Source organism: Cupressus sempervirens, chromosome 7, assembly GCF_028749045.1.
Source record: "Cupressus sempervirens isolate cs-2001-9-10 chromosome 7, ASM2874904v1, whole genome shotgun sequence".
In the NCBI taxonomy this organism is placed as follows: domain Eukaryota; kingdom Viridiplantae; phylum Streptophyta; class Pinopsida; order Cupressales; family Cupressaceae; genus Cupressus; species Cupressus sempervirens.
Window position 1 is genome coordinate 71,479,296 of NC_143124.1, and position 25,203 is coordinate 71,504,498.

At 34.7% G+C, this 25,203-nt stretch overlaps 1 protein-coding gene across 2 annotated transcripts in view; it reads left to right on the forward strand.

The window, feature by feature from the left end:
• Positions 1–20,988, forward strand: part of HL (HAL2-like protein) — a 57,469-nt gene extending 36,481 nt beyond the window's left edge. For both annotated transcript variants that reach the window (XM_089790701.1, XM_089790704.1), the window contains 2 exons: positions 19,127–19,814; positions 19,942–20,988. In XM_089790701.1, coding sequence (XP_089646827.1) covers positions 19,127–19,814; positions 19,942–20,245 — 992 coding nt within the window. In that variant the 3' untranslated portion in view covers positions 20,246–20,988. The remainder of the gene's footprint in view (positions 1–19,126; positions 19,815–19,941) is intronic.
• The last annotated feature ends 4,215 nt before the right edge of the window (positions 20,989–25,203 follow it).

The window sequence follows — 25,203 nt, forward strand, 5'->3', positions numbered from 1 at the left end:
AACTTCTTAAACGTCTCCAATATCCCAAGATAATTTATTGTTTATAAATTCTTTGCATGAGAGAGTGAATTTCCATATTCTTGATCCATTAGGGTGATTTTGGCTTCTAAAGATGTTGATAGGATTTGCGTCAAGCGCATAATTATCTAAGAGAATGTTGGCCCATTTCCTTGAAGGATCCTTAAGCCGATTCCAACGTAGTTTGGCTTCCAAGGCTAAGTTTTGGGCCACCAAGTTTTTGATATCAAGAACCCCTTTTTCTTTAGGTTTGAAACTGTTTTCCCATTTGAGTAATGGAACTTTCTTTTGTTCTGAGGTCCCTTGCTAGTAGAAGTTCCGGATTTCAGAATCAATTTTCTTACAAACACTAGTAGGTAAGGGTACTATAGATATCTGATAAATCAGAATAGATGCGAGAACTGATTAATCATTGGCATTCTTCCGGCATTAGAGAGCCATTTCCCTTTCCAACTATCCATTTTGGAATGTATCTTATCAATTATTGGAGCCCAAAGGTTATTACTCTTATTACCTTTATCTAGTTGAATACCAAGGTATTTACAAGGGAAGTTGCCTTTGTTGAAGCTTAATATTGTACATATTTCCATTTCAGTTTCAGGTTTAGTATTAATAAAAAAGATTTCTGATTTGTTGGGATTTACTTTTTGGCCTGAAGCTTCCATATAAATTTGTAAGATTTCTTTGAAGAGTGAAGCCTCGCTGCAAGAGCTAGTGCCCCGGAAGAATAATGTCATCAGCAAACTGCTGGTGAGTAACATTCTCTGTGTTTTTTGAAATCTTAATGCCTTGAATCCTACCTTCTTGATGAGATTTGTGAATTGTCCTGCCTAGTGCTTCTGCCATGATTACAAACAAAAAGGGGGAAATTGGTTCTCCCTGTCGTATATCTTGGGATATTTGGAAGAGCCCTTCTGGGTTACCATTCATCATGATGGAGAGTTTGGGAGTACATATGCAATTAAAAATAAGATTGATCCACTACTTGGAGAAACCAAAAGCCTCCACTCATTTACATAGGAATCTCCAATTTACTTTATCGTATGCTTTTTGGATATTAATCTTGATTAGCATACTTGGTTTCTTATTAATTGGGGTTGTATGAATAATTTCTTGAATGATAATAATACCTTCCAGTATAAATCTGTTAGGAACGAATCTTGTTTGTTCTTCTGAAATAAGTTTAGGTAACAACAACTTTAATCTATTTGCTAGTGCTTTAGAAAATATTTTGTATATGGTATTACAAAGAGCTATCGCCCTGAAGTCTCCCAATTTTGTACAGTCCGATTTTTTGAGTACAAGGGTTATAAATGTATTATTAATTTCCGAGAGTAGAGTTCCAGAGTTGTGTGTCGCTTCTACAACTTCAAATTAATCTTTGTCTACGATATGCCAACATTTCTGGTAGAAATTTGTATTGAAACCATCTGGAACAGGAGCTCTGTCTGATGCATTTGAAAAACTACCTCTTCTATTTCTTTAAAGGTGAATTTTCTGTTTAATATTTTATTATCATTTGCTGATATAAGTTTTGGAATATTAGACAACATATTTTGTTCAGCATGTAAATTGGAACCATTGATATCATTGTAAATGTTTTTGAAATAATTAACGAACTCTGTTACTATATCTTGAGGTTCGTTAACCCAGTTATTATTAGTGTCTTTGATTATAGTGATTCTATTAATAGATCTCCTTTGTTTGGCGCTATTGTGAAAGAATTTGGTGTTCCTATCCCCTTCTGCCAACTAGGTTTCATGTGATTTTTCTTGGATAATATTTCTTGATGCTTGGCCATTAATTCTTTTTCTTTATGGTAACTTTCAGTGTTCATGCCATTTTGGATTACAAGAGCATTTAGATCTGAAAGTTCCTGCTGTATTTTACGTTTTTCTTCAAAACTGTCCCCAAAAGTTTTTCTTTGTTCCATTCTATAATTTCCTCTGTGACGAATTTAAGCTTTGAGAGCCTTCATAGCTATTTCATTCCACCATTCTTTAATCAATTCTAAATATGATTTATCCTGAAACCACAAGTTTTCTATTCTAAAAGGATTGCTTATGGGTTTTTCTGGCTCCTTAATCTCTAATCTTACAGAGAAGTGGTCAGAACTAGATAAGTATCTCCGAATCCATGGTAAAGTCAAATGATCTTAAGTCACCTTTGAAGGGGAACCTATCTAATCGTTCCGCAATCTGACTAAAACCTGCTCTTTTATTATTCCAGGTATAATTTCCATTATTGATTTTGATGTCAAGGAGGTTATTGTTAACAACCCAATGCGAAAAGTCTTTTTGCGATTGGGATAAATGAGTAATGAGTATAGCTTCCTAATTTTCTGTACACTCTAATATTGCATTGAAGTCTCCTAAAATATGGTTTTTGTTTCGATTTAAGATTAGATGGTTACTCAATTCTGCCCACACTGTTCTCTTTTGGTCATTTGGTAAAGGGCCTTAAACATTGGATAGGATAATTTTTAGATTAGAATTAATACTTTTAATGCTACAAGACATTCAATTGTTGTGTTTAGTAACTTAGTTACTGATTCATATGACACTTTCCAAGGATCCCATATTATAGCTAGGCCTCTTGAAGCCCCAGTGGACTCTACCCAATCTGACTGCCATATTCCTAATTTATTCTTTAATTTGTCTGATTCGATATTACTTAATTTGGTTTCTTGGATGATAATCACTTCTGAATCAAAGAGTCATAAGTATCTTTTTATTAATCTTTGTTTGTCAAGGGGATTCATGCCCCAAACATTTCCCGTTGTGAACTTCATTGCTTCTTTGGAAGGTACTTCCCCTTCCCTGCTTGAAATAATCTTGTAATTTTTGCTTGGTTTTCTTCACTTCATGCTAAGCTTCTAAGTTCCCTCAAAGATTCTCTTCCTCTCTTTTTATGCTCTTTTGGAATATTAGGTTTTAATCCTTCTCTAGTAGTTGCTAGACCAAGAACATTTTCTGAGATACTAAATTGCATTTGATCTTGTTTCCCCTTCTAAGAATTCTCGTCTTCCATCATTTCTATGTTTAAGGCTTGGTTAGAGTGCTATTGAAAGCTGCAATATCTTCCTCATTATTATCTACAGTTTTTTCTTTTTCCTCTTGATCGATTAATTTAGGTACAGTTTTCTCGGAGAGGTATGTTTTGTCAGCTTCGAAGTTGATTATTTGGTTGTTGAAATCCAATGAAATGTTTGGGATATTTGCTACCCCAGCTTTACTTTGTGCTGATATTATTTTGTTTAATAGCTCTGTAGTATCATCTTCTGGGTCTTCCTCATCAGACATGTCATGATATACTGTTAAATTAGTTTCTTGTACTGGGGTTTGCCAAAAATTTGAGTAAGGTACTTGTTTAGACTTTTTCTTTTTCTTTTAGAAACTAAATTGTGTTCCTTGGAATGATCGTTCTCAATATGCTGCTCTATTTCTAATTGGGTTACATAATTCTGTTTGTTTGGGGATGTATTGTTAATTGAGGTTAAATTGTTTAGATTAATGTTAGTTTCTTCTTTTTCTAAAGTCAATTCTTTATCTTCTGTTTGTGATATAGTTTTATTCAACTCTGTTTTTCTGATTGTAGAATCTATTGTATTTACTTCTAGGGATCCTTGAATTGTTGGTTCTATAACGGCATTGCTGGTATATTCTCCAAAGGTTATATGAGTAATACTTAATTTTTCCATGCCTGTAGTATCACTTAAATTGTTAGTCACAAGAGGTTGGCTAGTTGACTCCATATTGGTTTGTGTCGGGCTATCAGGTTGCAAGTTTGTATTGTTGTTGGTTATTATGGGTGTTTTCCTATGTTCCCCCGAGTTTCTGGGATGGGGACGACAAGGGACAGGTTTCCGGGATGGCAAATGTTTTTGCCAATTTTGGGGACAGGTGGGGATGGCTATATAACAATAGGGAAAATTAAAATATATAGAGAAATTTAAAATATTTATATGAAAACATGGATAAAGCATGTACTTATACATGATAGAACTTTAAAGTATAAGAATCAACAAAATTCATATGCCAAATTTGTGTTACTTTGAGAGTAAAAGTCTAATTTGTTTTAGAAGTCAAAGTCAAAGTCTCCTAGGTGTCCCCAAGTCTCCGAGATGTTTTTGGGACGAGACGACTGAAAATATACGGGGGATGTGTCCCTGGAACACTGGTGTTTTCCAAAAAGATTAGTCGATCGACAATATCGTTGTGAATAAGGATGATGTCCTTAATCAGCTGTCAATATGTGCCTAGATTTTCTCTGACTTCTTCAATGGACATTTCCTATTGTAAAAATAGTTTGCATTGTTCCAACTTATTGATGTTATCTTCAATTTTTTTAATATCAAGAGGGATTATAGCATTGACCTCTTTAGGAGATTCCTCATCATTTATATTCTGATTTAACTTATTCATCTTATGTGAATTATCTATACATTCATTCAAAGGATTGTTTTCTTCCTTTAATTGTTTTGCAACTTCTTCCACTATTTCTCCTTCTTCGGCTACATTCAAAAGATAACATATCTGACTGTTTAAATGATGTTTGGGATAGGGATTAGGGTTACAATTGCCTTTTTCTTCTGAGTTCCTGGTTTGGAATTTAACCGGATTTTGGGTGTATCCTTCTGCTATTTTGAAGATCATACTTGCTTCTGGAAAATCTTTTTCAAATTTGAAGTTCTATGTACATATTTTATTAAATCTAATATGGAATCTTCATTATTTTCTAGATCAAAGAGGGTAGTTCCATGAATGTAACCATAATACTCTATATATGTATATCACTCATAAACCCCCCACAAACCCAAATGAATTTCTTTTTCCGCTCGAACCCATGTACCTTTATCTGAATCCAAATCCGTTCCCGAACCCGAACTGACAACTTAGATTTTGTCTTCTTACTTTGTTACTCAACAACTTGTTCTTGATTCAATAGTATAGACATACCTACGTATATATCAATCTGAAATATATTAATGTGTTCGGTGGGTCTTAGGTGATCAATCTTCTATAATATAAATATCTTCTCCAACGAACGTGTCTCTTGGTTTTGTCTCTTAACCACTTCTCTTGATATCAATTACTAATCACTATAATGCAAGCCAGTTTGTATAACTAGCTGTCTTAATCGCGTCTCTCCATCATGATTATTCTCCAACTTGTAATTGATAATTGGTTAACGTCTTGTCTCCACAACTTACTCATAATTCTTAACATATAGACTATCTGTTTATTGATAGAGAAAGTCATTGTTAAATATAAGGCCAAAGTCCAATTAGTAATTACTTATTTATGTAATCATCTCCCAAAGAGTCTTCCGCAGAGACAAACATCAACAAACCAAACACGTTATCTGGCAAGCAAGCATGAGTGCAATCCCAGGGCAATAGGCAATTGGCATTTGAAGTGACTTTATAGTCTTCAATCTATTGTACAAGTGCATGATGATCTTATTATATTTTCTAGAAAATACATGTGTTTACTATGTTATTAAATGTTTGTTGTGGAATAAATCTCAGCTCTGGCAAATGAAATTGAGTTTTGTAAAAACGATAAACGACCAAATTGTGAAATCTTTTGGGACAAAATAATTGTTGGATTTTACTCAATGCTAGAACAAACTTTGATCTACATTATTAAATAAAGAGAGCTTATGGGACCGGGTACAAGCATGTGTGGGACAAACTAATTGTGGGATTTTACTAAATGCTAGAACAAACTTTGATCTCATAATTACATAAAGAGAGCTTATGGGTTTCGGTACAAGCATCAAGCACACTTAGAGGATCATTGGGCATATGTAGTTCACGACTATGAAATAAAGAGAAGATTGTTTTCTTAATTGTTGGTGGAGTTGATTAGAGCATTCAAGTGGACTCAAATCCCAGACGAACTTGACGATGATGGAAAGTACATTCAAGATGATTATGTAACAACCAAGGGAGATTCTCTTCGTGCAATAGATTGGCGTGAGAAAGATGCAAGAAGCTTTGATGTGGTGATTGTATTAGTTACAACATTCACTCAAAAGCATGGTTGGATAAACAGATGGAAAATCACATGCAAGGGGGATTCCCTTGACATATGTATTAATGAAAGATGTGGAGGAGCCCAAAGAAGAATCCATCTGGAGGGCCATAGGAAGTTAGTAATAGATCAGAAAGTCAAGGCAACAAGAAAAGAAAAGGTACAAGGCTTCACAAAGTGTACAAAAAGGAAAGAAGCTTGAGGCCAAGAAACACTACAAAAGAGGCAAAATTAGGGAATTCTTGTTGAGCAGATAATACTTCCTCAAGGCAAGGGAATGTAACAACTACAATAGAGAATGAAGTGCCATTTTATGTTGAGATTGAATTTGAAGCTAGTAAAAGTCATAGTTCTGACTATACCCCCATGGGTCAACAATTTCAAGAGGTGGATTCTTCTCCCCAAAGGGTTGAAGGCCTCTAAGTTGAGCAACATAATGTTATTGATATTGATGACATTCTTGAAGAGGGTGAGGTTGGCATTATGGATGGTGGTATCGACAAAGATATGGTCAAGGCATTCTAAAATGAAGATCAAGAAGGAGAATATAGAAATCAAGATGATGAACTAGGAGAATGCATTACACCTCCATGGTTAAGAGAGGATGAAGGAAACAAAATGGTTCAAAGGTAGCCAGTTGATAGTGTGGAAGCGATTGTGAAAAAAATGACAACAATAAAGAAAAAATGTCAACAATAAGCTCTCAAAAATCATAAGGGACATTTTTGTTGGCATAAATGGCAAAAGAGTAAGAATCGATGACTGGTGGAGCTTGCCGATGAGACCGGTTATAGCAATTTTGTCATTAATGTCAAAGAAGAATTGAAGTGTCAATTGGTATGGGAAAAGAACAAGTAAGACAAAGGACACTAATGCATACCAGTTAAGAAGAAGACTGGCGTGTGGTGAAAGTAGGACAGGTGAAGATAAATGATCTTCAAGACAAAATGGGCTAAGTGAAAGTCAATATTGAGAAGTTAGGACAATTGAATAGGAAGTGGAGACTGGTTGTCAAGCAGACAAGATGAGAAGGCATCAAGGTCAAGGTAGGAAACCTGTGACTGGGTAAATCACAAAGGTAGGTGAAAATTATCTAACCCCTCAGAGAAAGAAGAGGGAGTTTTCACATCAAGCACTAACAAGAAGATAGGTGGGTGAATTCAAATTTGAATTGTTCCCAGCGAGAAGACATGAGTCACAAGAAACCCGTGACCTCCATGTTAGAAATTACACCTAATACACACTAGTAAAAATGGCACAAGACAGAGGAAGGAGAACATGCACAACAAAGACTACAATATGAAAATTTGAATTCTTAGATTAGGGTTTGAAGGTGAGTTAACAAGGATCCTATATAGTCATTCCATTTTGTACGTACAAGTTGGATTGCACATTTGAGAAGAAGGAATGCCATAGGGCTAGACTGATTGCAATCACAGGAGAAAAAGTGAAAGAGAAAAGGTGAAGGTATTGAAAGTTGAAGTGATGTATGTTGAGTAAAGATAGGGAGCCAAAATACAATGAAGAGGAGTGGTGAAGCTAAGGAAAGCCAAACACAAAAGTGGTCAAGTTTGAGTTGCAAAGCTGAGGAGAGCCAAGCATGTTGTAGACTGGTTTATGAGCTTAAAGGAGATTTCAGTCAAACTAAGATAGGCAGCTATCTTTCACAACTCAATCTTCCTATTATTCTCTTGCAATTACAACAACAAATCCCGTCGAGGGTGGACTCTAACAAGTCTTTATAAAATCCTTTAACTGGGTAACACATTCACTTGTGTTCTAAGTCCTTTAACTAGACTACCTTTAATCGGGTAAAGACTCGGACAAGTCTCTCTCAAATCCCTTAATTGGGTGGCACCTGACAGTGTCATTGTAATCTTCTAACAAGGATGAGCTCTTAACTAGACGCACTCTAGAAGGGTGCAAGCTTTGTGAGCATCATTTCACAACTATTGTTTTCACCCTAATTGGGGTTCCACGAGATAAATTGGTGCTATGTGTTATTACCTTTCTGTCTTGAATGTCGTGTTATTCATCTGGTAACTGATTAGGGCACAAGAAAGAATGTCAATAAACAGGTAAAAGGTAAAAGTTTGAACTTACTAGTAATACATTGATTCACCCTTTCCTCTTAGTAAATCTAGTATTATGTGGACCAACAATTTCAAGGTCTTGCATAGCTCAAGTTGCCATTCCAAGAGTTGATAAGAAAAGAGAAGACATCCTTCCAAAAGCCTGATATTGTAGACTATGACTTGGGAGAAACTAGAAGAGGACATGAAGTAGAATAATTTTATGGAATTATTGATACAATCAAGGCTAGATTAGATATGGAAGTAGCAAAGAGGAATAGTTAGAGGAAGAGGTCAAGCAATTGAAGGATTACATTTGGCATTTGATGACCCCATCCAACAAGTTGATCAAGCACTTGTTTTCTAGTGAATCAATGGATGAATCAAAAGGAATAGGATTGATAGGGTAAGAAGCAAAGAAACAGGTTGTTGGAACTCTTGAAGAAGCAAATAGGTTTGGTAGAAAGTATGTCAAGACCTATGACACCATGCTTTCCCTCCAACAAAAAATTTATGCAATATTGAAGGTTTGTCACAAATTTCTTCTTAGCAATGAGTGAATCTTGATTCAATCCTCTCTCCTTCATAGTTACCTTGTAAAATTATAAGAAAAATTGCATTAAGCTCACAAAATGGATAAGTATAAACGAAATGAAGGAAATCTGAAAGCTTACATGATATGAAAATGCATCTAGATTTGCTGTAAATTACCCTTTTCTCCTACTAAACCAACTTGATCAGGGGTTCTCATCAATATAAGGAGGCAACATGCACATTTATCATGAATTTTCTTTGGTCCAAGGCTAGAGTTTTCATCAGCCTCTACTGATTTGACCTCAAGCCTACTAGCTTTCTTGGGCAGAATTTGGCATGAGTCGAGATTTTGAAAGGTGAAGGGGGCAGAAATCTGATGGTGGTCAGGATTAGCAATCCTGAGAGGTGGTCGGATTTGGACCTCTTCTCAGGATTATCATTTCCTTCATTGGATTTTGTAAATCCTCAAATATTTATCTATTCAATTGGATCTTCCAACTTCTGTCTTTTATTTTGATAATCTTTTCCCATTTCCATTAGATTTTATTGGGTTTTTGGCATGAATTTGCATTTATAAAATCACCATTTCCACCTTGAATCATCTTATTATTTCATTCCATTATCCTTTCATCAACTTGCATCTGGATTTTGCTTCATTTGGACTCTTATAATTCACCTAAAACAGGCCAAAAATTTTCCGACCTAGTGTTGAGATTTGAAGTCTTGAGACATGGTCAAATTTCGACCTACTCAGGATTTTTTATTTTGCAAGTTAAACTCCTGATTCTTCAATTGAATTTCTTCAACTCGGAAGGCGAAATGGATTATATTATATAAAACATAACAATTAAAATATAAGTTATATTTTATATAAATATTGTCATGATGTTTGAGAGTGGTTTCAAGTTCATAGCAGTTATAATAAAAAATATAGATTTTGGGAGTTTAAAAAAAAATTCTAGACATAGCCAAATTTCAGGAGTTAACATGCCTCCATCAGTGTTATCTCTGCTAAGTTTTTTTGATCTTCTAAAATGAAATTGAAATTGGAACAGGATTTTCAAAAGGTTCTAACTCATTTTATCACAAATCCCTTGATTTCTTCTGTATACCATTGACCAGCTTAGCTTAGCTCTTGCTCACATTCCCTGACTGACTTGACTAGCCAGCAAGCCAAATTTTCCCAAACTCATCTCTAAGAGACTTGAAAATTGTGACCAGCTAAGACCAGCTGAGTCCAGCTAAGACTACTACTCCCGCTAGAGCAGGGGGTCCCCATTTGCAATGGGACGATGGTGTGAAAGCCACACAATACAACTCTCTAAACCTGATCTTATCAATCCATTGGGAACTATGCAATGTTGCATAGAAGATTTTGAGCCAATGACATGTATTATGAGCAAGTGTATATGGCTTGAAATTGGAAAATACTCATATTTCCTTGGTCCTACACACAAAGCTTGACAGATTCTATGATTTATTGAGGTTGAGTGCCATGAACTCACTAGGATTTCTCTCTCATGGGAGACCATCATTGAGACACCTAAGACAAGACACTTGGCATCCCACACTTATAGTCCCTTTGTTTGGAGGACGGAATGGTATTTGGAAGCTCTGTACTCCATTGATTCTAAATTTTTCTCTTTATACCTCATATTACAAAGTGAAATAGATGCCCACAAAAACATCGCAGCATCTTGACAAGGACACATGCATCTCTCAAAAGTTAAAGAGCTAGATACTGAAAGTCTGGTTCCAAGCATAGCTTGCCCAACAAACTCTTCTCACTGAGTCAGAAAATAAAGGTGGTAAAAATGAGAAAGCACTTGCTCAAAAAAACAAAGATATTGTGGATAGTTACGAACAGATGGCTGATAAGAATAGCTAAATTGCTAAGTTGAAACTTGTTAATGAAAAGGTGATGTTAAAAATTTTGAGGGAAGGAGAACTCCTGGCAACCTTTTAATTGAAGCAATGGGAATGCACTTGCTCGTAATATTAAAGGTATTGTGAATTGACATAAACAAATAGCTGATAGGAACAGGAAATCGCTAAATTGAAACTTGCTAATGAAAAGGCCAAATCTCAAGTACTGGAAGTTGTTCAAATGGTAAATTTTTTAGTGAAACAGAACTCCTGACAACTATTAATTGAAGCAGAAAACAATGTAGGTTTACAAATTGCATAAGGCTGTTTCTCAACACTCAACTCCACCTCCTTTGTCCCAACAACCCAGGACATTTTCTCATCCAACGCTTTAGTCTTAATAATGTTGTCTATTTTTTATAGACTAGAAGATGATTTTTTTTTTGGGTGGGGATGATTTTGATTGCTAAATAATAGTTTAGTTTAGTTATATTAGACAATCAAGAAATACTGTTATGACTTGTTAGTTAATTAAATTAGTTTTGGGCAGTTATTGATGGTTGGGAATTCCTTAGCAACCATCAGCAAGTTTAAAAACTTAATCTTAGTGTGGGGACAATGGATTGCAGTGTGGAAGTTCTTTATCCCAAATTTGCTGTATATCTTTTAGTATGTTACCTCATTGTGTTCTTATACAATTCAATCCGATATGTATAATTCTATTTACTTCACTTCATTGCACATCCTAGAAGTAAATAGGTGGCTCACTTGACAAACATAAAGCGAGTCTTCTTGCAAAAGGGTATGCTTAGAAATAAGGCATCAACTATGAACAAGTCTCTGTACCTATAGTGGATGTTTGTATTTTATTTATTTTAGCAGGACAAGGTACGTGGAACTGGAAAATCCATTAGATTGATGTGCTTTTCTAAATGTTTATATGAAAAAAGTGATAATGTCTCAACCAAAAGGTTTTGCAGTTGAAAATAAGAAAAAAAGGTGTGCAAAGTGGTAAAGATTCTGTATGTTTGGAACAAGCTCCAAGAGTTTGGTATGAAAAGCACACCAAGTACCTCTTGAGGATGTATTTTTAATAATTTGAAAATGTAGCTCTTTTTGACAAAAAGCTTGATAGAACATTTGTATTCTTGGTTGTATTTGTGGATGATGTGTTCATAACAAGTAACAGTGAAAATTACCTGACAACAATAAAAGGAGTGAAAAAGAAATGGTTTGAAATGACTGATTTGGAATGCCTTTATTTCTATTCGTGAAGTGAAGCAATTCAAAAAAATCCAAGAATATCTCGATCACCCAACAAAAATACATGAGTGAAATTCTTAACAAAGTTGAATTGATAAGTTTAAACCTCTCAGTATTTCTATGGAGCAAAGTTTGAAATTGAGCTTAGGTGATTTTATAGCATTTGTAGATTCAAGTAAACATAGATAACGTTTTGGAACTTTCTTTTTATGCAACAAGAAGGTAAGATTTTATTTTATTGTTGGACTCCTCTCTTTGGGTAGGAACAAGAGATTCGTTTGATTCTTTATGGGACCTCATACGGTAGGCTATATACTCCAACGGTAGGAACAAGTGATTCGTTTGATTCTTTATGGGACTTCATACGGTAGGCTGTATACTCCAACGTTCAAGATTCAATCAGTGGGATATTGAGATCAGGCCATGTAGGTGACTTGGAAGAAGGGATATCTGCTTCAAGTTTCCTGATTGTTTTGAGATCATTATCATCTTTTTTGAAGTAGAGCAGTTAGTTCCAACTCTCTCATTGTCAGAAGTGGAATATATTGGAGCTGTGGAATCAACAAGAAAATATAATGACTTGGATCCATTTTTAAAAACTTGTTGGAGAAACTGTTAATTCTATGACATCGAAATCATCCTGGTCTGATGATACAGATCATTCGGATCTGATCCTGCTTAGTCTTAAGTCGAGATCGACGACTCACTTAGGAAATTTGTTCAAGGTTTGATCTTGAATAAGTTTAGTTAGTTAATCACTAACTAAATCTTTTCCCATACTAGGCGCTGATTTTGGAAGACAATAAAGGGCTGACCTAGATAGGGTCATGTCCCTTGAAGGGACATGCCCTTTGGTTACCTTATAAATATAAGACAAGTGTGAGGATAGAGAACACACAAAAATTGATAAGTCGGCTTCTCTATAACACTGCCTTATGCGAGTTGCTTGGACATACAGAAATTCAGAATATAATAATACTTATTATTATACTTCCTAGATAGATCGATATATTAAGATCCATCTTCAGCATTTCTACAAGAAGTAACTCAGTCTAATCTTTACAGAATTTGCAGAAACTTTACATATTAGAGCTCCGGTAGTCGAACCTAGGCTTTGGAAATTAAACAATCAGACTTAATATATCTAGCATCATTCTTCTATCTTCAATGACATACACAATTAGACCCGAGGATAGGTTTGATGGGAAAGAACACTTCGATGCTTGGAAATTCAGAATCATGATGATTTTTGAAGAAAATGATGTAAAACAATTTGTTGATTCAGCATCCAAGCAACCTGCTGTTGAACCTAATAAAACTATTTGGAGTAAAGGAAACAAGAAAGCCGTGCAGATCATATTAGATGGAGTGAAAAATGAAATAGTACCCATGCTAATGAAACATCAAACAACATTTAATATGATGAATGCATTATTAAATGCATATGAGGTTAACAATGCAACTAGAGTCCTCGCACTAAAAATGCAACTAAATCATATACAAATAAAGAAAGGAAAATCGATGAATTTTTACTTCCTAAGGGTTGCCACTCTAAGAGATGAACTTGCAAATATAGGAACCATAATTGATGACACGGAACTAACACTGATGGCTATAGATGGATTACCAGATTCATGGGAAACATTCGCACAAGGAGTAAGTGCTAGAGACAATCTTCCTAACTTCAATAAACTTAAGGAAGATTGTCTTCAGGAAGAATCCAAAAAACTTAAGAAGGGGGAAAGTTGAAAGTTGAAAACTGAAGACGAAGAACTTCATGTTCTCAACATAAATTCCTATAAAGGTAAGAAGAAGCATTTCAAGAAGAAGAAGGGTAATCAAAAGAATGACAAACCTAAGAAAGATCTATTCAAATTTCAAAGTAAAATGCTTCAAATGCGAAAAGTTTGGACACTACAGATCTAATTGCCCCGAGAATTCTAAACAGCAAGTAAACTGTACAAACATTACTAAGAAAGAAGATAACTGTGATCCTGAGAATCATGTATTGTAGTCGGCACTATCAAATGAAGTATCAAGCAAGGCATGGGTGATTGATAATGGATCATCTCGACATATTATAGGATACAAAGAAGCACTAGACTCTATATTTGAAGAAGTTGATGGCAAAGTTACCATCGGTGATAATTCCGCTCATTCAGTCAAAGGAATTGGGAATTGCACTTTGAAACTGAAGTCGGGTAGTTCTCTACATCTCAAAGGAGTACTCTATGTACCAAGAATAAAAAGGAATCTAATCTCGGTTACAACACTTGAAGATGATGGACATAATGTTGCATTCATGGATGGTAAAGTATTGACCTGGTCTAAAAACTCTTCATTTAAGAAATTAAAGTTGATTGGTCAAAGAAAGGGATACTTGTATGAATTAAATACAAAAGCTAGTCGACCTATTCAAGCCTTAATTCACGAAGCTGCTGATATAAACGAAATATGGCACAGAAGGTTAGGACATCTAAATTTGAAAACCTTATCAACTATGGAGAAGATGGTTACTAGTTTGCCTAAGTTAAATAAAGATCATTCAAGCATTTGCAAAGGATTCGCTTTGGGTAAGAACACCAAAAGTCAATTTCATGATAGCACTAGAAAAACTAACAATGTTTTGGAATTAATCCACTCAGATTTATGTGGACCTATGTATGTTCCTTCTCTTGGAGGATTCTGGTACTATATACTCTTTATAGATGACTTTTCTAGGAAAACTTGGATTTACTTCTTAAAGTGTAAAGAATCAAAAGAAATTCTTAAAAGATTTAAAGAGTTCAAAATCTTAATTGAAAACTTATCAGGACATAAAATTAAAATTCTTATGACTGATAATGGAAGGGAATATACTTCAGATTTCTTTAAAGAGTTTTGTAAAGAAACAGGAATTAAGAGGGAGTATACCGTTCCTTATAACCCTCAACAAAACGGGGTAGCAGAAAGGAAAAATAGAACAATTATAGAAGCTGCAAGAGCTATGATATTTGATCAAAATTTAGAATATTATCTTTGGGCAGAAGCCTCTTGTACTGTTGTCTATATTCAAAATAGGAGTCCTCACTCCTACCTTAAAGATAAAACTCCCGAAGAAGTTTTTACTAAGGTTAGACCCAATATAAGTCATCTTAGGATTTTTGGGTGCCTTGTATATATACATGTTCTTAAAGAAAAACAAACCAAGTTAGAACCCTCTGGGAGGAAAGGCATTTTTGCCGGGTATAGTGAAACATCTAAAGCATAAAGGATTTTCATACTTGGTCAGAAAAACATTGAACTTAGTAGGGATGTAATATTTGAAGAAGATTTAGCATTCAAAAGAGTCCTAAATTTTGAAGATCCCTCTCCCTTACTTAGTGCTGAAGAAAATACTGAATTTGAGTTTCAGAGCGAGAACATTGAAGAAATTTAAATTGAAATTCAAGATCTTAATTTTGAGGAAACTCAAAATCCAAAGAAAAGACCACTTTGGGCCATTAAGACAGTAGAGGAAGCACAAGACTTTACAGCACCATCTAGAACCTTAAGAGAAAGCAAAAAACCCAAAAGATTTTCTTGTTATGCAGCAAACATGAGTGATTTATCTAAATCAGAACCAAACAATGTTTCAGATGCTATTAAACATACAACTTCAAAGGATGCTATGACGAAAGAATACCAATCCATCATTAAGAATTATGTTTGGGAAATTGTCCCTAGACCTGAAGGAATATCCGTTGTTTCTTCTAAGTGGATATTTAAAATCAAGCATGCTACTGACGATAGCATTGAAAAATATAAAGCCAGATTTGTAGCCAGGGGATTCTCTTAGAAAGAGGGAATTGATTATGAAGAAACTTTTGCTCCTGTTGCCAGATACACTTCTGTAATAGCAGTCCTAACTATTGTAGCACCAAAGGGATGGAAAGTATATCAGATGGATGTAAAAACAAAATTTTGAATGGAAAGATTACAGAAGAGGTATATTTGGAGCAACCTGAAGGCTTTGAAACTCATAACCCTAAAGTTTTTGTTTGCAAGCTTAAGAAAGCTCTATACGGGCTTAAACAGGCTCCAAGGGCTTGGTATGAAAGAATTGATAAGTATCTCACCAGCTTAAGATTCTCCAAGAATGAAGCCGATCCAAATCTATATTATAAACGGGATAAAGATGATATGGTAATTTTGATACTGTATGTTGATGATTTACTAATAATAGGTGATGATCATCTTATAGATCAATGCAAGAAAGATCTAATCAGAGAATTCGAACTGAAAGATTTAGGACTCCTTCATTACTTCCTAGGACTGGAAGTATGGCAGAATTCTGACAGCATCATACTTAATCAAGGAAAGTGTACATTAGATATCTTGAAGAGATTTGGAATGTGGAGCTGCAGGTCTAGGTCTTCTCCAATGAAGACTAATCTACATAAACTTAAGGAACCAACAACAAAGTCACCTTTTATAGATTTTACTCTCTACAGACAGATGATTGGGTCCGTTATATACTTGGTAAATACAAGACTTGATATTTGCTATGCTATTAATGCCGTAAGTCAGTTTATTTGTGAGCCAAAGGAGATTCACCTAGTTCCAGCCAAACACATTATGAGATACTTACAAGGCACTCTTAACCTTGGGCTCAAATATGAGAAAGTTGACTTGGATTTACATGGATTCACAGACTCAGATTGGGTTGGAAGTGTTAAGGATAGAAAAAGTACTTTAGGATGCTGTTTTCGTTTAGGATCAATGATGATATCATGGATATGCAGAAAACAGTCATTAGTAGCACAAAGTTCTGCAGAAGCTGAATACATTGTAGCAGCAATGGCCTCTCGGGAAGCAGTTTGGCTTAGAAAGTTACTTGTGGGATTATTTGGTCAAGCCATGAATCCTACGATTATTCATTGTGATAATCAGAGTTACATCAAACTTTCTGTGAATCCAATTTTTCATGACAGGTCCAAGCATATTGAAATTCCTTACTATTATGTTAGAGATATGGTAGACAGGAATACTGTAAAATTAGAATACATTTGTATTGCAGATCAGACAACAGATATTCTTACCAAACCTCTCTCTCTCTCGAGTGAAGATAGATCACTTCAAGAAAAGACTTGGTATGGTTGAATTATGAAACATTTTGTATTCTTTAAATTATTATTAATAATTTTTATTGTCAGGCTATTGACTGCTATGGGCTTCACCATTTGTATTCATTATTTAAGAGGTGACAATCTCTGAGATAATGAACACTTGTATAAAAGACATTATGAGAGATGACGATCTCTTAGATAATGTGTTGAACAGTAAAGAACTACTGTCAGATCTAGATGAGTTCAAGATCGTTTGTGATGTAGACATTTCTATGCCTATGAGTCACAACTTGGATAAAGGAAATTTTTTATTATTCTCCGAAGTTTATCCTGTGTTCTGGTAGATCTTAACTCAAGATCATGTTGTGATATGGGAATGCTAGTACCTATGAGTCACAACCTGGATAAATGAAGAATTTAAGTATTCTCTGGATTTTATCCTGTATATTGTATTCTTTGCAATACTGTTATCACTAGTATTAATGATAAGTCATATCACAGGTATAGTAATATGACATAGTATCATGTGTTCTAATGATACCACATACTTAAAAAGATTCAGATAGATATAGAGTATCAATCTATGCTTATTCATCTTCCATTGATGATGCTAGATATGTTATCTCTCAGTATGATTATCAAATTAAGAGGGAGTGTTAATTCTATAACTTCGAAATCATCCTGGTTTGATGATATAGATCATTTGGATCAGATTGTGCTTAGTCTTCAGTCAAGATCGACGACTCACTTAGGAAATTTGTTTAAGGGTTGATCTTGAACAAGTTTAGTTAGTTAATCACTAACTAAATCTTTTCCCATACTAGGCGCCGATTTTGGAAGGCAATCAAGGGCCGACCTAGATAGGGTCATGTCCCTTGAAGGGACATGCCCTTTGGTTACCTTATAAATATAAGACAAGTGTGAGGATAGAGAACACGCAAAAATTGATAAGTCTGCTTCTCTATAACACTGCCTTATGCAAGTTGCTTGGACATACAGAAATTCAGAATAAAATAATACTTATTATTATACTTCCTATATAGATTGATATATTAAGATTCATCTTCAGCATTACTACAAGAAGTAACTCAGTCTGATCTTTACAGAATTTGCAGAAACTTAACAGAAACAAGTTTTTCTAACACATTTCGTATGGTCTACAACACTTTTGCAATCAGAATGACTCAAAGTTCAATCTTTCATAACAAAAGAAAGCACATCAACACGAAATTTATTTTGATTTAGTATCATATGAAAGATGGCAATGCCCGACTTAAATGTTGCCATATTGTAAAACAGCCAGTTGACATCTTGTACGCTACGCTTGGAAGGGAAAATTTTGAAAAAATTGGTTGGTCCCACAATAAACCCTGTTAATTAAATGGGGATATTACACTATTATACATAGTCCTAGGTGTAGGTAATAACTAATATATGTAATATTAATTTTAAAAAAATATTTATGTTGATAAATAAGCACTCTGAAACATCTTTGAATTAATAAGATTTGGTTTCACTCTTTTATTTTCACATTAATACGCAGTCCATTTCCTTATTTGACACTAATCCATTTCTTGCCTGCTCTTGCCCACATCTCGTGTTTAAGTTCATAAAAAAACTGCCTATGGATATATCTCTCTGAATTATATGCAGAAACTTAATGACCAGGAATAAAAACTAACTAAAAAATGAGTGTCTAGTATTTGTAAGAACTGATAATATTCTCATGGAAATTAGGGTAAACCTGACAGAATTGTTATAGTTACTAGGTAGTGAGCCGAAGAATGAAAAAGCAGAAATTGGAGGCAGGAAATGGAATATTCAATACACGTGTGAAATTCTGTGTCTTATAATAAAATTACTTATAATGCAGAAATCAAACACAGAAAATATGGTTTTAGATACCTCAATACATATTAACAAAATTTACATGAAAAGAGAAGAAAGGCATTCAGAAAGAACCAAATTGAGTGGAAGGCTCAGAGCATTCTTTATTACTCAAAGGCTCAGAGTATTTGGGTCGAAAAACACTGTTCCATTTGAGTACTCTGTGGTTGTATACTTCATGATATCACAAAATATTCTGAATAGCTTTTGAATGTAGTTCATACTTTTACAGTTTTACTTGTTAAAGGGGCTATTGATTTTTCCATGAAGAGACATCTTATTCAAAGAAAACATGTTCTGGTCTTGATTTAACACAAATGTGTTCTATAATTTGTCTAATTCATTCCAATTCCTAAAGCAGATTGGAGTGTTCAAGCAGTAATTAGTTCGATATTGTCACAGTATTTTGGGGAGGAGCATATTTCTATTATTGCTGAAGAAGATACAGAAGCACTCAGTGGAAGGGATGGAAATGAGTTACTGCAGGGAGTAGTAAACACAGTAAATGAGTGCCTTAGTGAATCAACAATGTTTGGGCTTGATTTGCCACTGAAATCACTAGAAACACTTGACGTTCTTAATGCTATAAACAAGGGGAGCTCTAAAGGTGGACCAACTGGAAGACACTGGGTACTAGATCCAGTAGATGGTACTCTTGGTTTTGTACGAGGAGACCAATATGCAGTAGCTCTCGCCATGATAGAAGATGGGGAGGTGGTACTTGGAGTTCTTGGTTGCCCCAATTATCCAATGAGAAGGGAGTGGCTTAACCATCATCAGCACTATTATCAACTAATGTCCAAACTGTCCTCACCAGGTTCTGGAGTATGGAGTAGAGGCTGTGTGCTATCTACACAGAAGGGCAGTGGGCAAACTTGGATGGAACCTTTGGTAAATGACATCATAAATTTGGGGTTGTCAACTTTAGCAAGGCCTGCCACTGTTTCATCCATTGATGATCCTGCATTGGCTACATTCTGTGAACCCGTTGAGAAAGAAAACTCGAACCATTCCTTCACAGAAGGACTTGCTCACAGCCTAGGGCTAAGGTGAGTTTTTAAGTTTTGGAATTTTTTTTTCAGTGGACATTTATTTTAGGTCTTGGCCATTTGTTTTATTTATTGTGTGTATTAATTATGGTTTTAACAATGACTGAATGGATGTTCTATTTTTCAGAAATCGTCCACTGCGTGTTTATAGTATGGCCAAATATGCAGCAATAGCTCGAGGTGACGCAGAGATATTTATGAAATTTGCAAGGGCTGGTTACAAAGAGAAAGTATGGGACCATGCAGCTGGAGTTCTTATCATACAAGAAGCTGGCGGCGTTGTGACTGATGCTGGGGGATCTCCTCTTGATTTCTCTAAGGGGATTTACCTAGAAGGACTTGATAGAGGAATCATTGTCTCTTGTGGTGCCCAGATTCACGAGAAAATAATTGTGGCAGTTGATGCAAGTTGGGATTCTTCCAATTTGTAACCTATACATTTTTGTAGATGGGAATCAGCTATGGGTGTAGTTCTGTACAAGGGGTTATTTCTGTTTCTTGGCAGTGGAAGATGCGGTTAAAGGATCTTTTTCTTTTTGATGGCAGCAATTCATTTGGCTAATCAGTGAAGTTACACTGCTACATTCTGTGTGATATCAAGGATGGGTTGTGTGGTTCCATGGCTATTATGTCCAGATAGCTAAGTTTATTTGATGCCCTGAGTGTCTTATTTGAGAAGAGAGATGATATTTTCAAGCAGAGCTATTATGTGGGATCACGATAACAAAAATTTCTCAATGATGACATTGTTAACTTTATGTTAAACAATCTCTGCCGAAAGGAAGAACCATGCAAGAAGAAGCCATTTTTTACAAACTGGCATTCCTAGTCCCTTGAGTCTGTTAAGACTTGACATGCTCTGAGTAATTATTTTTCTTACCCATTATAACTTTTTCTGGTATGCAATCCATAGAGGGAGTAGCAAAACATATGTATTATATTCTTTTCAGTGTAAATCTCATTGTTGAGTGGCAATCATTTCACCAATCTGTCTAGGACTTCTAAGTTCTCAATTAGATGACATTTTGGGTTCATTGATGTTTCGATAGATAAAACCCCTTGTGACATCTTGAGCCAAGCACTTTCACGAGTGGGATCAATACCATTTTTCCACTATAATCTTCGCTGTCAACATGATTAAGAAATCAGAAGTTATTTGAATATTTGCCAAAAACAGCTTTTTATTTATATGCTTTTACTAATATTTGAAAGATGAGTACAACTAGTAGACCTAAATCAAACTTCTCGAGATTGGTTGGATAGTGAACCAATATTAGGGGATGACTAGACTTATTCCTTTTTGGTGCACATTGTGTAGTTAAAATTTGAGTAATAATCTTATTATTGAAATAATCGCATATACAAACTCATCGAGGCATTAACTGTACAGCTTATTTCTTGGGAATGATTAATTATGATGAAGTAGTTTAATAGGTTGGGATGTTGGAGATTGATTGGCACTTCCTCAAAAGGCTCTTTTGGTCTATGAGATAGACAGGTTTTATTGGAGGGGAATAACTCTCGGATATCTAGTCATATTCCGAAGGCTGTAGCTGAAATTCTAATCAAAGAGGCATAGATGGTGTCTCGTTATGCCTTCTATCTAGTTTTGCTATTTCAATTGTCGTCTAAGGTGGTGTAAATTATCAGATTGTTAAACACAACTATTTAGGCCCAATCAATGACAGCTGGCCTTTCAAACAGTATATACACAATCAATCAAGGTGCACTGAATACAATGCCCTCATACTGGATGCTTTGTATTTGGACAACACCTCTAAAATATAGCACCCACTGTTACATTCTTGTGCAAACCTCCTAGCATGAATTCCTTTCCTTATCCTGCAAAAGATGTTGTTAGTAGTATATTTTGAGTAGTTAACATGTGGTTTCTGCATCATGAAGTTGGATTTTAACGTACAATGAATGGTTCGACCTTCATATATTTAATCTGTTTTATGTATTTTTTTAGTTAAAATGGTTTCCATCTCTTTGTGCTAGGGTTTCAATCTCCTTGTGACAGGGCTTTAATTGAAATAGCAGTTTCTATCTCACAAGACCTTCATTTTCTCATAATGGCACTTGCAAGGTGGTGGAGCCCATAACTTTCATTTGAATGAGATTTCAAAGCCCAATAGAGGATTTGACTAGTAGGTTTGTGCTCAGTTTACAAAGGCTTTACTGTGTTTGGAGGACTCGCTTTATGAAAGGCACAATTATTGTTATTCTTATTTCTTAAAACAAACAGTTGTATAGGTAGTGTAGTTTTGGTTAAAATGGGGTTTTTACATCACAATGTTGGGTTTTTCAATGTACAATGAAGGGTTTGAACTTCCTATATCTATCTGTTTGCATGCATATTTTATTAGTTCACATGGATTCCATCTCCTCTTGCTGGGGCTTCAGTGGACATAATAGATTTGAGCTCACATCATATCCCTTACAAGGCTGTGGAGCCCATGAAGAGTTCTCGTGAGGAATGCAAGGTGAGTTGCTGGTTTTGCCACTACTCTTGATGCTGCACGTGGAGCTGGTTATGCAAATGCTCTTCAAATAAATGGTGCTGGGTATGCAAGCTGCTACCCTTGCTTCTTACTCTGCTGCTACAGATGGTAGCTCAGATGCTGTTACTGGTACTGGATATGTTCATTGTGTGAGATTTCAAAGCTTCACTAATAATTTGATTTGTAGGTTCATGATGGGAACTTGCTATATGAGAAGTACAGTTATCGCACAAAGCTATAGATGAATTTAAAGTGTATATCTATAGTTTGTACAAACCTATGCTACTAGAAATGAGATACGAGACCGCTACAAAAACATGACAGAGAAATGGAAATATCTAGAGGTTGCATATAAGAAATGGTGTTACAAATTATACTATTCAATATTAACATGTGTTTATATAACTTAATTATAAATCATAAAGTTCATAATTGAAAATTAAATATTAAAAATTTGTTGACATGTAAAAGTTGAAATATTATAAACAAATCCCATGGCTGAAATTTAAATATAGACAAGAGATTGTTAATATAATAAAATTCAACGTTACATGCAGAACACATAAAAATGGATTTAATTCTCCAAAACTCGAACTTACATGCCCCACATCAAAATGTTCCATCATTAAAATTTAAAACTGTTACTAAAAAAGTTTCCAACGTAAAAAACAGTTACTAAACCTGTCAGCATGCAGGATTAGTCCGAATAAGTGAAGTAAATATAAAGGATAAAGATTGATATTACTCTTAAATTTTTCCCACTGCTAAATTTTTTCCCCATCCTCCAAACAGGCACTTCTCACGTTGCCCTCGTTGAATTGCGAAATACCATACATCCGCGAAGTCTCTGACAACATAGATACAAACCAATTTACAGTTACAAAACATTTAAAACCATCAGCATATATTTTGAGAATCATGAATAAAATAATAATAATTAGTCACACATGACTAATAACAATAACACTCTAAAAAAAAGAAGGGTTAGACATATTACTCTCTTTCCAGTATGCATCCTAAAGTGCTACTTACAGCTCCAAAGCAATCCAAGTTAGGGCAGCAATAATTCCATTATCTTTTTAATTTACCTATAACCCCGCCACTGGGATTTGATGGGTTCTCCGTTAGTAGGAGACACATCTAAGTATTAATTTAACAGTGCAATACAATTTGTTATAACACTGCCATTTAAAAATGTCTAGAAGGCCATCAATCCCCTTCCAATTGCTTTTCGTACTCTTTGAAGAATTGGTACCTATAAATTACAATGATAGCTTTCATCGAGCAATATAGTTTGCTAATGATCAAACTTATATTATTCGATGTGAAATAGTTAAATGTATGTAGAAAAAACTGGTACTCACAAGAAGTCTAGATAGTGGCTATCTAACCACTAATTTGGCTTTTCCTATATAATTTTGATAACTTTTACCTGAAAAAATTAAGTGTTTCCTTACATATCATTGACTGATTTTGTAGCTGCATTAAATGTTTGGTTGTGTATTTGCATGGAAGCTTCTTATTGTGCTGACACAAAGGGTCTCCATGCAATTGTTAAAGCTTATTTCTGTTAGCAACTGCTGCTCAATGTTTTTAGCTCAATAAATGGATGAATTTTTAATCTTTTTTTTCCCTTTTTCTTGAAAGCTTATGTTGAGATTTTAAGCAACTGTTGCTCCATTATTGTAGGAAAAGTATAATTTATCTTTTTCATCAAACTTAAAATTCCATAGGAACACTCTACCTATGCTTAAATTTAAGCATAGATTGTCTATAAAAAGCTGCATGGAGACATGAGGAAATAACTAAAAGCTTGTTAAGCCATGTTGGCTTCCTAAAATTTAGATAACCATGGTAATTTTTTCGGGATATTAATTTAGTTAAGTGTGTTAATTTAATTTTGTTTGAAATAAAGAGAATGCATGTGGGTTACAAGCGAGGATCAGGAGAGCAAACTTTTCCAACAAGGAAGGTGACTACTACTATAGGTGTTAAAATCTAGAGATCAAAGTTTAAATAAAATATTAAAGAAGAGTAATGTAAATAATTGTGTATTGGCATGTATGTCCCATTGTAAAAGTTTAGCTTTGATTCGAAGTTTGAAATTTTGAACCTTAATTTTGTGTGGTTGTTAGGCATTTTATGTAGTTTTGACATTTTATTCGACATAAAATGCTTTTTAAGAGAACATAATGAAGATTGTGACGTGTGGAGAGGAGTGCTGTAGTTTCCTTGCTAATGAGTTAAATCTCCCTTTTAAATGACACAATATCAAAGACATGCCAACCATGAGATGTGATGCTTGTGATGTCAAAATGTGAATGTTTTTATCGATGTAATGTTCACGCTAGAGTGTAGATGTTTTATTTTAAGCTTTTTGATAGCAATTTGATGCATGCTAATGACCTACACCTATCTATATATCCACAATACTAGATAAATTGAGTTGTTTCGGTTGAGATTGAATGATCACTAATCCAATATGATTTGAGTCACTAAATTTTGTTGTAAATCTCAATGTTACATTGAGTATTCTCCAGATTATTGGTATCAAATCTTACACACATAATATCACTTTTGAGTGTTATTGTGGTCTATGTAAATTTCACCTCTATTTGAATGCCCACTCATATGAGGAAAGCAAACAATTAGTTATGTATTAAGTTACGAGTTCCAAATACTAGTAGTCAAGGCTCAATATTAGTGACTCTTCATCATACCTTCATGCACATCCTTGGATGAGAGACATTGTTAATAACATGATTTTTGAAGGTCTTCCAAAAATGACATGTATTTAGAAGACATCAAATAAATAGAAGACCACTATGCATGTGGAATAACATGTATTGATCAATTTTCACTACTCTTTTAGTAGGTCCAAACTG